General features: G+C 48.8%; 1 protein-coding gene across 1 annotated transcript; it reads left to right on the top strand.

Annotated features, from left to right (window-relative positions):
- The first annotated feature begins 4,701 nt into the window (after positions 1 to 4,701).
- On the top strand, positions 4,702 to 10,439 carry LOC139056359 (transcription factor HES-2-like). The gene is made up of 3 exons (XM_070534533.1): positions 4,702 to 6,622; positions 7,709 to 7,904; positions 8,439 to 10,439. Exons 1-3 carry the CDS (start codon positions 6,572 to 6,574, stop codon positions 8,900 to 8,902), a joined length of 711 nt encoding a protein of 236 aa, XP_070390634.1. The 5' UTR covers positions 4,702 to 6,571; the 3' UTR covers positions 8,903 to 10,439.
- The last annotated feature ends 4,668 nt before the right edge of the window (positions 10,440 to 15,107 follow it).

Raw genomic sequence — 15,107 nt, 5'->3', positions numbered from 1 at the left:
CTGGCATCGGCCGGACCCTTTCTGCCTTCCCTGCACTCCCGAAACACCTTCTCCTGCGGTTCCAGCTCGGCGTTCTTCTTTCTTCGTTTGGGTCCCGTCCGGTTCGTGGCTGTAGGAGGAACCTTTCTTGCGCGCAACGCGCGAACCTTTTCTCATTGCCACACCGGGATAAACGAAGTTTCACGCCACACGTACCCGCGCGAACTGACCGCATCGGATGCCTGCCCAGAAACCCGATCTAATGCGGCGGAAGGATGCATTCGCTTCGCTCCTTTTAGCGATGGTCCCTCTCTCTCTCTCTCAGAAGACTGCGCGGGCCACGACTGGCGAGGCCGTTCGCACGTGTACGCAGCGCCAGAGTGTCGAGGTTCCTTCAGTCTGTTTACCCGTTGCCGCTTCGCCAGCGCGACAGAAGAGGACCGACGAAGCGGAATGGCGCGTTCAGACAGTGGAAGAAACGCCCGCGAGACGAAGGCGAGAAGCGAATTCCGAGGAGCATGCACGTGCATTTGTGTCGCGCCGCGCGTGAACCCTTCCCCCAGTTCTTGAAGCAGAAGCTTGCGCGAATCTGAAACTGTCGCACGCTCCTGTTCAACCAGTCGAAGGTGTTTCATCCCTTTGTTCGTCGTTGTTGTATAGTTCTACCATCGACCGAACGCATGCTGAAATCCGAAACGCGAGCGTTCTTTCATTGTATCGCCGTATTGTTACGAGTAGAGAAAAGTTGGAAATCTATAGCTGTTTTCACGGTCTCAAAGACGCAGCTGTATTTCCCGGTACACGGCACGCCGTTTCTAGTACACGGAGACTGCTTTTCGCATACAATAATCACTGCGCAGTCGTCCTATACAATGGGACATTTGTTGACTTACAAGCATCTTCAAGCATCGCAATTGTGTCGATATACCCGCGTTCCTACGCTGAAACGCCAGAGGTATGCCGGCGTTTGCCAAATTGAATTGAAAGGTGTCTTGTTTTACTCAGCGCACATCCATCGAGCACGTGCACCGCCTTTGGCTCGGTTCGTTGTAAAGCCAACGCGTAGCTCGCACGAAAGCCTTCGCTCAAGAACTTTTTGCATTCAAAACAAAAATCTTTAAAAATTCATATTTGCATTTAAAAAACTGCATATCCGTGGGTGGCGTTGGGTGAACGCCAACTGATTTCGTCGGAAGTGCAAGCAAATTTGTGTCCAGTCGCGTTCCATACGAGTTGCAACACGCTGCACCCGTGGTCGAAGGAGCTTCGATCAAGACCCTACGGAGGTGCAAACAAATTGCAAGAAAAAAATCGGTTTCATAAATATGAGTAATTTGATCAGTATTCAGTTCTCTGGGCTTTTAGTTTGTCGCCGCCGCTATGCAGCCTTGGGGCCACTTCTTCTTCCACGGGCAGCGTGTCGCAGCTCATATTGAACGCGACTGTACATAGCAGTCGCTAATTAGATTTGAATATCTTCTATGCTAAGACATTCAAAAGGATTCTGTCTTCTGTCTTGCGAGGAGACGTTTCCTCAAAGTTAATTTTTCTCCTCTTTTATCGTTTTAATATAGTAGAATAATATAATAAGCGTGTGTGCGTGTGCGTGCGTGTGTGTGTGTGTGTGTGTGTGTGTGTGTGTGTGTGTGTGTGTGTGTGTGTGCGTGTGTGTGTGCGTGTGCGTGTGTGTGTGCGTGTGTGTGTGTGTGTGTGTGTGTGTGTGTGTACTTCAACAGCACGCCTCTTTTGCGTTGTTGTTCTCTTGAGTGAGGCTATTAGTTGCTATCTGCTAAAATATTCATGTCAGCGTCATAGGAACACATACTCCCGTTTGTTCCTGATACGGAATCACCTTAGTTTAGATTATTAATGATATTAATGAGACAAACATGGTCGCCCGAACACTGCCTTTATTCTTCTACCTCCTTTTCCACTATTGCACCGTACCGCACGTATTGTGCGATTCATCACACGCTTCCCCCTCGCACCGAGAGAGCCGTAGGTACAAGGGCAGTGGATGTCCTGATATTAATGTCCTCACATATGAACGTTGTCAGGCTGGCAGTCCGGTGAGGTCCACCAGTGCTCAGGTGGCCGAGGCTGGCTGTTGCACTCCGGAAGACATATGCATGCCCCTATGAAGGAAGATTTAGACGCATGGAAGCCGTGGGAACTCAGGTGCCGTTGCGACTTGGAGACACGCGGTGTCTCCTGCTCGAACCTTCGGTGGACTGAGTCATTAAGGCGACGCCTCTGTCGGCCTGGTACGCCTAGAAAATGCCTGTGTCTTTTTGGTCCTTGTGCACAGCGTTGTCGCAAGAATCCTTGGCGAGGGAGCAGTCCTGATAGGTGGTGCTGAAGGTGTGTTCGACAATGTTTCTTGCTTTAAAAACGTTGAATTCGTTGCGTTTGCCTCGGGTTTAGTTGCCTTGCGCACTGATGTTGCAACTGTTCTTGATGTTGTCGATGTTGATATTTGTGATGTTGTTGCGACCGTTGTTGATGCAGCGTATCTATTGAAATATGCCTTTGCGTGCGCAAATTGATGTGGAGATGAGTGTGCTTGTATGTTGCTCCTTCTTGTGGAACTTGTCTGGTGGCGAGTGCAGCGTGCCAGGCTTCTTAAAAGGCTCTTACGAGACTCCTGCGACGTGATTCAGAATTCACGCTTTTGTCATTTGACACTGTGCGACGCTGCTCGGCACGCGCAAAGCTTCTGAAATGGCAGCGGCTTGAGTTGTAGTACGCAGAAGAAGACTTGAAAGTCGCGGAGCACCTTGATCTCTATATTTCGTTTCATTTCATTTATTATAGCCTCAAGGCCTGTGGAGGTTTTACAGTAACAGGTAAATTCAAAACAGTAAGTATTACAAGAAAAAAAGTGGCTGTGGCTTAGCTAAGGTTAAGCCCAGGATGCGAAGCATACTAGCCTTTATTTTAGTTGTTGAACCACTGTTTAGCCTGGTGAACTGCTGTTGCTTGGCTATATTTGGTTCGGCTAGACGAAACAACAACTCATGCGTTACTCTGCTTCGCCTTCAAGAGTGGAACGCGACAGCGTTCCCGTCGACCCGCCAAGGGGTGCAAGACAGTGGGCTACGGCGCAGCGACTACGCGCCCCGCATTGGACGCGGTGAGCGTCGAGCAACGCAGCGTTCGGCGCGGCAACGAAATGTGCGCCTGAGCAAGCGACGCACGCCTGAGCGTTAGAAACAGCTCGTTTCTAAGGCAACACCGCATTCACTAGAGGCGCTTTTGTACCGCTTTGAAGCGTCGTACTCGTGGCTCAGTGGTAGCGTCTCCGTCTCACACTCCGGAGACCCTGGTTCGATTCCCACCCAGCCCATCTTGCAAGAGTTGAGCCAAAGCCACCTAGAAAATCAGTCTCTGTAGCACGCCGCAACCTTCGCTTCTCATTCCAACGAGCAGCTCTGTCTCCAGGAGGCATCTCACCTCGTGAGTGTCTAGCAGAGATAAGCGCAGCTGCTTATATACCGCCGCGACGCCGCGAGCGACGGCGCGAGTTGGAGCCCCGTTTCTACCCTGTCGTGACGTCATGGTGTCACGTGGTATTGAAGGCGACACCGCCGCGCCTGAGGAGCTGGGTTGAGCTCTCGTAATATGCTTCGCATAAAAAAATACAACATAAAAATACAATTTGACAAATAAGTTAGTAGCAGTACAATGAGCAATTACAAAAGCTATTACAGAAAAAAAGGACAAGATATCCAATTATATGAAACCGCATTCTGGCAGGTTATGTTGGTTAAGGCATCACGAAACAAAATATTATCGCTGATGGATACAGTGTTTAGCGGAATCTGGTTCCATGTACGTTGTTCCAAATTGTCTTCACCTTGAAAGTTACATGCGTTGGTGCTGGTACTCGCATTCTGGTTTCGTCTTGGCAGTAAGCAATTTGGCTTCGTTTCACGAGAACTGACTGTGTCGTTATTTTCTCGATTTTTGTTGCTGATAGAGAAGTTTGGGTCCATGCTGTTTCGAATTCCTGGTGATTGAGCGCTCGTGTTCTCTCGAAGAAAGTTCGTCTGCCTGCGATGCCGTGGCATCGTGCTCAATCATGCACTGCGGCCTAATGTTCATACAAGAGTCGTGTGACTTGAAAGTGCGTAGTGGCCCGTGCATTTGAGACGAGCGGTAGAATCCGTCAGAAGCTTCAACGACGAACGACATCAGCGCTGCAGCTTGCTGAAGACGTAGATATTGTTGACTCATGTACGGAGGTCAAACCTGGTTCAATGTTGGATTTCGAAGGAGCGAATAGGCGTGCGGATCGTTTAGTGCGCAGCGGCTTTACTTTTATTGGGAATGTCAAGTTCACGCTAAACGTGCGATTGCGCGTCTTGGTGGGAAAATCACGGCAACGAAAATTCGCCGAGGATCTGTTAATATGGGGCTTTGTTTCGGAATGATGATGATCGCTACGTGGAAACTGTGTGTGACTGCGGCGACCCAGTTGAAATGTCTGCAGCTCGTGGATAATGAAGGGGTCGTAAACGTTAAATTGGCGGATCATTTCGTCTTTGATTTTATTCTATGATTCACCGTACTCAAGTATGTGCGTGAGGTAGAAGCGAAATGCCTAACCGGTGACGTAATCGTTGAAATTTGCGACCATGATGCAGCGGATGCGTGGAACTCAAATAGGCGAAACCAATCTTCCACGCGCCCATCGTCCGCTGATCCGGTGTTCCTGGGTATGTCCAAGGCTTGCGGTGATGCGGTCATGATGCTGGTCGGTGTCGGTGGTGGAGCTGTGCGCTCTGGGTTCACGCCGTGGTGTTGAGAGCTTGCATGATGATGTGAAGCCGATGAAGTGGCTGGCAGGTCTTTATCCTGTCGACTAGAGTGATGCGAGCAGGAGATTGTTGTTGTTGTTGTTGTTGTTGTTGTTGTTGTTGTTGTTGTTGTTGTTGTTGTTGTTGTTGTTGTTGTTGTTGTTGTTGTTGTTGTCTTGAGTGGCCGTGGCATATACCCACAGTGGGGGATTGGCCAAGAATCGGGTGGTTCAATTAGGTGCATAAAAATAATGCAGATGCAGACAAACATAGTCGCCCGAACACTGCCTTTGTTCTTCGTCTACCTCCTTCTCCACTATCGCAGGGCATTCAAGGGCGTTCAAGCTGGTGACGCATTCACTCTCGACATAATGTTGGCAGGTGGTCAGAAGCGCGGCGGATGAATGTGGCGCAACTATGATGTCGTAATATTGGCCTATCTCGCATATTTGGCGCCATAACATCTTCACACCAAACTTGCACTAAAGCATACGCTTTCTTACTGGCCTCGTAAAACTATTTTGTGAGAATCATCGTGCGTTACAGCACAAGAACCTCGTACCGAAAGGGGTCTCCTTTTGAACTTCGTCCATTAGCGGAAAAGTCAATTTTTCTTTCCACAGCTTTTGTACGCCCACGCGGTCTCACCGCAAGGGCGTCGGCAGAGCGCTTTTGCGTCATCCCTCCTCCCGCACGTACAATGTCTTTTCGTGGACCAGTGCCCGCGGCCACCAGTGTGTGTGCGCCGGCCTTTTGCGGCCGCAACCGAGCAGCCCGCGTGGACACCGCCCCCGTGCGCAAGAACCTTTCAGCGGTTACGCAGCGAGCGAGCGCGCGCGTCGCGTGCATTGCGCCTGCTGGGAAGGAGTCACCATTATTTCGTCACCTGGAGAGTCAGCGGGTACTACACACCACTTGCTAAACGCTCCTTAGCGACGCGAGAAAAGAGGAGCGGGGGTCCGGACGAGGAGGAGAAGGCGCGATTAATAGACAAACAACAAAAACGCGTCGACAGCGACAACGATAAGAAGGAGGGGGAGAAGGGAGGCAACATTGAGAAGGGCACTGGGCACGGGGCGCAGAAAGGAAAACCGTAGCTACGGTACGGTGAAGAGAGCAAAAGGAAACGAGCACAAGAACAGGAGGGTTACGGTGGGCGGGACTGGGAGCGGGGGGTATCTTCCCCAAAAGGGGGGTCCTCCTTTCTCCCCCTTCCCCGCACGTAACAAGGAGAAGCGGGCTCTTGTGCGCAGAGCGAGCGTAGAACTGCTGGCGGGGGTCTTGTGGGGGGGTCACAAGAAGGGGGTGTCCACATAACGCCGGGGAGGCATGCGCGGTGTCCCTTCCTTCGGCAGGACCCCTGCCCCCTACCTATGGTGACCAAAAAAGGAAATAAAAAGGGAAAAACGTCGAACAATGTTGCCTGTTTCCTTCTCGCCACGTCTTCGTGTGCCTTGAAAAGAAAGCTGCTCACTCGGGACGGCGTTAGAACGCGAGTTCTCCGTAATCAAAGAGGCAGCGGTTCCTCTCCCGTCCGACCCAGCGCCACGTCGCACGCGTGCTTCGGAGTTTCGGACTGTCCCTGGACGGGCGCCTGAGCGGACTTGTGTACTGTCTCCGGGGGCGCTAGAATCTGTGTGAGCTCGCTCGCTTCGCTTGACTTATGTGCTAGGACAACGGGACTGGAGAGTTGTTGTTCTTCTGGTCCTTCCCGGTGTTCGAGACATGCCGCGCTGTTGACGAAGCTTCGACCGACGTATTGCGAAGACGCCTACGACCCGACCCAAGCCATCATGCAGTCGCCTACGTGCCACCAACAGTCGACGGCGTTCCTCAGAAGAAAGGTGAGAGGCCCCTAGCTGCTATGTTTGTCAACTATATACCACAAGTACTCCTTGAAAACTGTGTGTGCTTAGCCCTTGAATGCGCTTCGTCAGAATCCAGTATCTCTTCTGTAACAGAGGAAGAACTTTTACGCAAAAATGAAGGCATGAGCATGAAAGTTCTGACTGATATTTCATGTCAATGGAAGGAAAGTAACGGAAGATAAAGGTTGAACAAAATAATATAAAGATGGCATACAAGCACGCATGAAAATATGCTGATTATCGACTACGATTGTTGTTTTGAAAACATGACACACACACACAAAGTGCTTTGCAGGCCGCAAAAATCAAATCCTCTAGAAAGTAACGTCACGTGTTTTTTCAGGCTAAATGTTCTTTGTTGAAAGCAAAACCACTAAGTACCTATAGAAATATTTTTAGCAGACTACACCGCTCATTTGGAGTTTGCTGCGAGGTTGTATAATGAGGTACCTAATTACACTGGTGATTAACAATTAATGCAAAACTTTGATGCGCGCTCTTGAACACCTTAAACTGTTAGTTGCTCTTGTTACGACTTCATTCGACCGCTCGTCAAAGACCTTCAGTAAACAGCGTAGGGTTTTACTCAGGCCAACTTGCGCTAAAGAGTGAGACCAGTGGATTCTCGCTGAAGTGCTGGTCGACTGTAGAACTTGAAACTATAGTCCCTAGACTGAACACTGGGTTACGTTGTAGCGCGACCGATAAAGAAACTGTCGAGGCGTGCTTAGCGAATTGTTATGAAAATAAACCAGCCCCACTTCCGTCCATCTATAACGCAAGCCAATCGCGAACAGCCACATAGGACTGTACTAACCTCTCTTTCGGCAATTTCGACTTCTTTGTCTCTTGCCGAAGAACTACACCCTCGAAATATTGCTCGAACGTGCATCTGCTAGCATTTAGTCGTATGTTCGCTATGTACCACAAGGTGTTTTTGTTATGACTGTCCGTAACAATATCATTTCTCACCTTACACCTTGAGTAGTACGCCAGGCAGACACCCACAGCTTCTCGTTAAAGTCAGCATCTTTCTCTCTCTCTCTCAATCACTCCGGCTAGGTGATGAAGCCCTTGATGGAGAAGCGTCGCAGGGCTCGCATCAACAACTGCCTCTCGGAGCTGAAGCGGTTCCTAATGGCCAACGACGGCGGCACCTTTGAGAAGCAGAGCTCGCGGTCGCAACGCATCGAGAAGGCCGACATCCTCGAAATGACCGTGAAGTTCCTCCGCCAGCGGCAGTTCCACATCGAAGGTGGTAAGCAATGGCATCTTTCCTCTCACCATCCGTGTTAGCTTGCATGTCGTGAAGAGAAAGAACATAATGCAAGCAGGGGTACTTCGTTCTTTCTGTTACGTTGTCGGTGGTCATGCCGCCTCTGTCAAGAAGTGGTCCGTGTCACCATGCGGAACGAAGCGTTAATTTTTCGCAGTAAATACATATACCTCAGAAAAGAGGGAAAGGGCAGGGGTGAAAACAAATGAGAGAAGAGCGCATGCGCGCTCCACACTTGCGCTTATCACTGGGAGCGCGTGCCCTGAAACACTCTCTTCTATCTACATTTTTTGTCGTTTCACCCTCGAACTTCTCTACTCGTATAAAATACCCCCAATATCCCGGCATAACCTCGGTATAACCCCTTTGTAACACCGCAGAGAAGGAATGTTACACGTTCCTTCTCTGCGCTGACACACCACCTTACCTAATTTCTTGTGTCACTTTGCATGCCCGCGTAAATAACTACAGAAAGCCTACTGCCACATGCCTTACACCCACCTCACACCTTTGCAGATTCCCACGAAGAAGCCGAGCGCACGCAGCGGTTCCACGAAGGTTACCGGCACTGCGTATTCGAGGTGTCCCGGTACGCGAGCGCCATGGAGCCGCAGCTGCGGGACACCCTGCTCACCCACCTGCAGTCCAGGCTGCACCACCTGGCGGCCAGCACGGGCGGAACCGGCGTGCAGCCGGCCTACGCGGACGAGGCCGTCTCGTCGACCAACGGCGACGCGCCGGACCTGCGATCGCGAGTCGGGAGTCCCGCGAGGCTGCTCGATTACCGTTACGAGGCTGGCTCTGTGAGCGACGCCAGCGAAGAGGAGTCGTCGTCTTCGGACTACGGCGACGCGGCCTCTCTGGACGCCGAGCCATTCGTGCGCTCCGGCTGCCAGGACGAACCTCGCGATTACCGCCTGCACAGGGACGAGCGGCTGGACCCCGATGGCTCCAACGAGCCAATGTGGAGGCCGTGGTAGCTGCATGACGGAGACGGTGTGCCGCTCGAGAACGCCTGTCGATCGAGAACAAACGAAATTCCCGTTTGGTCACGCTGTTATCGAATCCTGTCAATCCACGTAGAAGCGCTGAACGGAACGTTTCCTTCGTACAGATACGCATACTTCCAACAGACCAGTTTGATTCAATAACAGGACATCCATATACCGCTAAAACAGGGCCGCACAAGGCCGACCTGTATATATGACCAGTTTGTCAGCGCTACAATCGCTCGTTGACATTCTAAAACGGGAGATCGTGTAGCATAAAGTTTACATGTATCATTATTATTAAGCATTTTTTTTCTAGACGGAGATTGAAAGCTATTCAAAGTAATGTGAAAGCATCACGGTATTCAGTTTGTCGGGAAAATCCGATTCTAACTTGTCTTATGTATCCCTCCTGACGTATTCGCTCTTTTCCCCGTCCCCACAAGACCACCACCAGGTAGCCAACCAGACGCACTTCTAGTTAGCATCACTGCCTTCTCTCTTTATTTCCTCCTTCTCCTGATGTACCTGAGCAAAATCAGGAGCTGTTCTGAGGGCGAGTGAAATGCCACAACTAGAGCAGTTATAGAAAGTATTCTGTACTACACTATTATGAAAGAAGTTATGCCGACAAGGTTAACATACTTACGTGCTATACAAGTGATGCAGTATTTCTTTATTAATAGTTTAGGGCACCGTAATCAAAAGTAAAGAAGGAAAGTGTGGCTTTTAGTTAACAAGCAGTTTAGCGAATGTGAAGGTGCGGATACGTGCATACAACGCATCCCAAGAGTTTGTCGTGCCACCTGTATACATAAGCAATTCGGCTAAACCAATGAGACCATGAGGGCCGACAGTGCTGATTTTTTATATCTAACTTTCATTTATCGCCTAAAAAACGCTCATATACGCTATTGGACCTAGATAGTTGTTGCACCCTTGCTTTTTGCAAAGATGGGGGAGTCTAAGTGGCTTGAAATGTCAGAGATCAAAATCTTTTCGCTCTATACCAAAGAACTGAAGTAAGAAGTTGTTTAACTTATAAAGGCCATTAAAATGATTTTCGTTCTTAAGCGCTACGTTATGCGTGAGATTTCACGCGAAGGTAGCCATAGCTGCTAAGATTAGAATTTACTTGTCGTGAAGTCTGTGCAAGCTTTTGAGCTGCTGGCGCAAAGAAAATACAGATCCAATCATTTGGCAAACAGAACTCGGAGTCAGGTGCCTTTATTTGTTTAACGATATGCATATTAATAGGTTTCCTGTTGTTGATCACGTGTCTGTTGCGATGGATCACTAGCTGATCTTAGTTCCGCGTTGCGTATCTGTATTAGTTTTTTCACTCGTATTTATTAACGTCCGTACTGGGACGACGCTTCGTGTTAAACGCGTTGATGTGTAAATATGTAAATAACAAAGGAGTGAGATTGCTTGTTCAGGATAATTTCATCCAGATATTTTAGAGCGTGTATTGTCAGCCCACGTGATATAGTCAGATATATTATGCACTAAGCGCACTGAAAAATACGTGCATACGTGCATACGTGCAGAGGCTTGAGATGCGCTGTTAACCTCTGACTGCTGCAGAGCGAGCACTACGTGAAGTAAGTAAACTGTCACCTGATGAAGCAATGACAATAAATGTTGAGTTGAAATCCTTGGCATCGTCTATCCTTATTTCTTTCTGTCAACATCAGAGTTTGGTACACAGTGCATGTTTTATCCCGTCATGTTATAAGAGCTTCTGCAACTCTGCGGCATGCGTAACTGAACCTCCAAAGAAGAAGGTATGCACATGTCAGAATGAAACGCGAACGTGAGAAAACAAAATACAAGTCGAATGACCGTTTCCACGTTCGCAGTTGTGTATGACACTGAGGTGATAAATTCACAGAGCAAGCTTAGTTTTCCAGCCAGGATGCTATTGGGGACACCGTCAGATTCCGCCATATTTTCGAATTCTGTGATGACGGCGTCTTGAGCCAATCAGAGAGTCCGCAGCAGCCCTCTGCATGGACCAATCAAAGCTCCCAATATGGATAATTCGACAATATGGAGCAATGTGACAATGTCCGGAAGAATCGGCCCCGGATTGCTATCCCCTTCTGGCTATGTCATGTTCAGACATCTTATTTTCAAGTAATCAAGCATGATATGCATTCCTTTATTTCTTCTTCGCGTTTTATTACGACGTGATGCATATGCTTCAAATAAATTGTTGACGTGTGAGTTCGAGATTTATGAGAAATGCAACGAGAAAGCACTGTGGAGATTCATCGGTCGCATTAACAAAACGTTTCTTACGAAAGAACAGTTCATGACGGGCCAGGCTCGTGTCCCGGCTCGTTATGATCTCGGCCCGTATTCACAAAAAAGAAATCTTACGCTAAAACTATTTTTAAGAGCAGCTACCAGCTAATCGTGATGTTGAATATCTTTATTAGTAACGGTGACGGCCAGCCAATGGTAGATAGCTCTTAGGAACGAAAAGCTTTGCGAATTCTACCCCTGTTTAGTGAATCGTTTCATCAATTGTGGTGACGTTTTTTTTTTTTTTTTTACTCTAAACGTACCAAATACATGCGATTGAGGATAAATAAGGACTGTTTTCGCAGTCTAGTCGATTCATATTTGAAGGCAGCGCCACGGCGAAAGAAAAAGTACGAGGAAAGACGACACATAGATCTGCAGTTCGAAGCACAGTCTAATAAAATATTTATCGGTAAGTTGGGAACTATGAATGTGGAATATTAAAAATTTCGAGCACGAATTGAATAGTTTTTCCTATACGACTTGTATTCGAATCGAGGATTCACTACCCAAAATTATGCCGCAGGTGAGCAGGGAGTTGTTGCGCGCGTAGGCACCAGGGCCCTTATTCACAAAAACCTCTTACGATAGTATTATTCGTAAGAGAAAACTTCAGTCCCTCCTGATGCTGGACATATTATTAGCAAAGAGGGCCAGCCAATTCCAAAGGACACTTATGAACGAAAAGCTTTGTGAATTTGGACCCAGTTCCTGAACTAAACGTACGGTGCAAACAACTGCTCAATAATTTTCAATCACTCATTAAGAAAGTCTTGCTTCAAGGTGGCACATATACAAATTTATTGTCTTTATTCAGGCACATCAACTTATTGTTTCACTTTAAAGCAGTGTTACGCGCTGTAGTATCGCACCAGTCTGCATCAACGAACACAACGTTGTACGTGCATATGGTGACGCGCTGTTCATTACGGCTATTGGTCATGGTGCACCAGACAACTTAAAGCAGTTGTTTCTCGTGTCATAGCTCCTCACCTGAACGGGCGTCAAGTAGCGAATGACATTACATGCAAGTATAAAATAATAAATACAATCCTTTTCTTTCTTTTTCTGTTTTTTTTTAACGGTGCCGTTTCCACGCAAACTTTACATTTCACTCTCTTTACAAATATGCGAAATTCGAAAGAAGTTTTTCTCGAATGTTAGTAATCGGTTTGGAAATTGCCCTATTTGAACACCTGTAATAAAAACCAAGTATGTATTACGTGCAAGCTATATTGACGTGTGTCATCTTCATGAACTGGCAATACAGTGTTCAGAATATTAAGCTGATTCACGGAACTGCCTCTTATACGTGTCTCGCATTTTATCCTCGTAAATATGGCTGTTAAATTTGCCTCGACAACAAGTGGGCCAACATAGTAGCCGTTGTAGTGGGGGTGTGTCAGAAATAACTTTGGCAACACGGGCCCTTCAACGCCCACTGAACACGGGCTCGTTTTTCGCATTACAGTGCCGCCGCTAGAATCCGCGGCAGCCGCGACCGGTATCCGACTTCCGGACCTCGTACTCAGTACGAGAATAAATAAAAATGAAATCAAACTGTGCTGCCTAACGTCTCGAACAATAACACGAGATGTGAGAGATGCTGTATGTGCTCCCGATACATTTGGACCACCTGGAGTTATTTAATGTGTATTAAGACTAAAAAACGCGAGTGTTTTCTCTTGCATTCCGTTTCCATCGGAATGCAGCCGGTGTGGCCGGAAGTCGAGCCCGCGAGCTCGTGCCCCTGCAGCAGAACTCCATAGCAACAAAGCTACGGCGGCAGGTAACGGCAGTCGGTCATCGTCCCTAAGTTTTCGCAGATGGTGGTCGTGATGACCGCCGATACGATAAGAAAAAGACCGACCGTTGGCCAGGCGCGTTTATATACTTGACACGTGAGTATGGACTCGAACTCGGGAAGATTTTCATCCGTAAGAAGTTATCTTCGATGGTTCACCACCGACTGTAGCGATATGTGTTGGCTGTAACGATCTGTTTGCGCCTGTTATTACGAACCGTTCTATGGTGTTCGTGAATTCGAGATGTGGCTTCAAGTGACCACGGCATCCGCTTTATTTCAACTAACTTAAGTTTTAAGATATGGGCTGCATTAACGGCGTTTTTAGTTTGGTATAACTGTTCTTTCGATTAGCCGACGACCTTCTTCGCTAATTCGTTTCATAATAGCGGTTGTTGTACGTTTGATCTGGCAATAATCTCTATCATACGCACTGTTTTGTGAATACGAGCTTAAGGAGCCGAATTCACTAAGCTTTCCTTTCGTAATAACTGTTCTTCATCGGCCAACCACCGTCAGTAACGTTATTAAAACCAGTTCTTGCGAGCCATTCTGCACATAATCGATAGTTCCCAAGCAAAAGCAGTTCGCACGAAAAGGCAGAAGCCAATCTTAATAAGATATTATTAGTGCGTCGTCTCATCAAGCTCCCTATACCTTGTCTCCGACCGCATTTCTTTCTCTTCAACGCTACATTGTTCGTTAAACGACGTCGCGCCAACTGGCACCCGCGAGCGATGTTCCTTATGGGAAAAGTTTACCCGCCAAACAGGCACCCCGGTGGTGTCCGTGTAGAGGCGCCTTTCGGCTCCTGCCATAACTGCTGTTGCCGTCAGCCTTTGTTGCCGTCTCGTTCCTGAAGAAAACGAAGCGTGCGCGTGACTTGCAGGTGCGGCCATCCGTCTCTCGCAGCGGCTTCGGTCAACAGATGTGCGCACATGCGATCGAGCGGCTCCGGCCGTTTCGACGCGCGGCCACGGCCAGTTTCGCCGGTGCCGCGGCCAAAGGACGGATTAGCGACGCGCGAAGAAAGGCACGCCGCGCGCTGGGTGACCGTCGGTCCGACCCGAGGACGAGCGGGACCGTGGGCAAACACCGGACGGCAAAGCTACTCCCCCGCAGAAAGCGAAGGGCAGGCAGGAAAGGCTACCCTGCCCCTTTCTTTCACCGAAGGAGGCGCCAAGTTTGCTCGGATGCCAAGGGAACGCGAATGGCTGGAACCCTTTCTTACGTTTCGTTTCGTCCCGATATATACGCCGCCTCTCCGCTTCGGTGTGGGATGTATTTTAAGCCGACTTGAAAAACGGAGCTATCCGCAGGGACGTTATAAGGCGAGGGGCTTTTGGAACTGACCTTCCTGCATCGGTGAGACTCGCGCAGGAAGAAAAGAAATAAGAAATTCGCGTCATGTTTTGACTTTCGGCACTGTGGCGAAGGCGGTCTGTTGTTGATTTAGGACCTGCCCGGTTGATTCACGCCGGAGCGGATAATCCACTGTATGGGCCGGATAATCCGGAAGGGTGCCAGAACCATCCGTAAGCACGAACTTTGTCCCAGCCGACGCTTTCCTCTTAAAGCGAGATAGAGAAAAGGGTGCGAGCGCTGCTCAAAGGACTGACCACTCGTCGTACTAACCCCTCCCCCCCCCCCCCCCCCTCTGACATTGTGACTGGGTTCTTTCGCTTTCGCTTAACCCGCGCAATGTATTCAGGAGGGGGCGTGCATCACTGGCATCGTAGTCCACTCCCTGCCTTCATGCGCGAAGAACACGGAAGGGCGCTGAGCTTGGCTCCTATAAATGTTTTACACATTTCGTGACTTGTGGCCGCCGTCGGGCTTATGCGTTGCCGTCGCTTTGTGTGTCCTAAAGGAAGAATGTGCCGGCCTCTACGCCGCACCAGACATGCCGTCTGTTCCTTTCGATTCATCCTCACGTTTCAGGTTCATTGAGCTCTCTAAGCGTTCCTGGAAGCGATAAATCACGATTCTGCAGCGCAATCTATCATTGCGGTTATAAGTCCGGGCCCGTTAGCAGCGTTGTCTAATGACAGCGAAGTGCCGAAGCATATATAGATTCTCGAA

This window comes from Dermacentor albipictus, chromosome 2 (genome assembly GCF_038994185.2).
Source record: "Dermacentor albipictus isolate Rhodes 1998 colony chromosome 2, USDA_Dalb.pri_finalv2, whole genome shotgun sequence".
Classification (NCBI taxonomy): Eukaryota; Metazoa; Arthropoda; class Arachnida; order Ixodida; family Ixodidae; genus Dermacentor; species Dermacentor albipictus.
Note: the sequence above shows the minus strand (reverse complement) of the source record. Positions and strands in the feature narration are given on the sequence as shown.

Bases quoted from the DNA above. Each gene is read 5' to 3' on its own strand.
- LOC139056359 (XM_070534533.1), top strand. From the start codon at position 6,572: ATGCAGTCGCCTACGTGCCACCAACAGTCGACGGCGTTCCTCAGAAGA. The intron at 6,623-7,708 runs GTGAGAGGCCCC...CACTCCGGCTAG, and splicing joins CGGCGTTCCTCAGAAGAAAG to GTGATGAAGCCCTTGATGGA. The intron at 7,905-8,438 runs GTAAGCAATGGC...ACACCTTTGCAG, and splicing joins GCAGTTCCACATCGAAGGTG to ATTCCCACGAAGAAGCCGAG.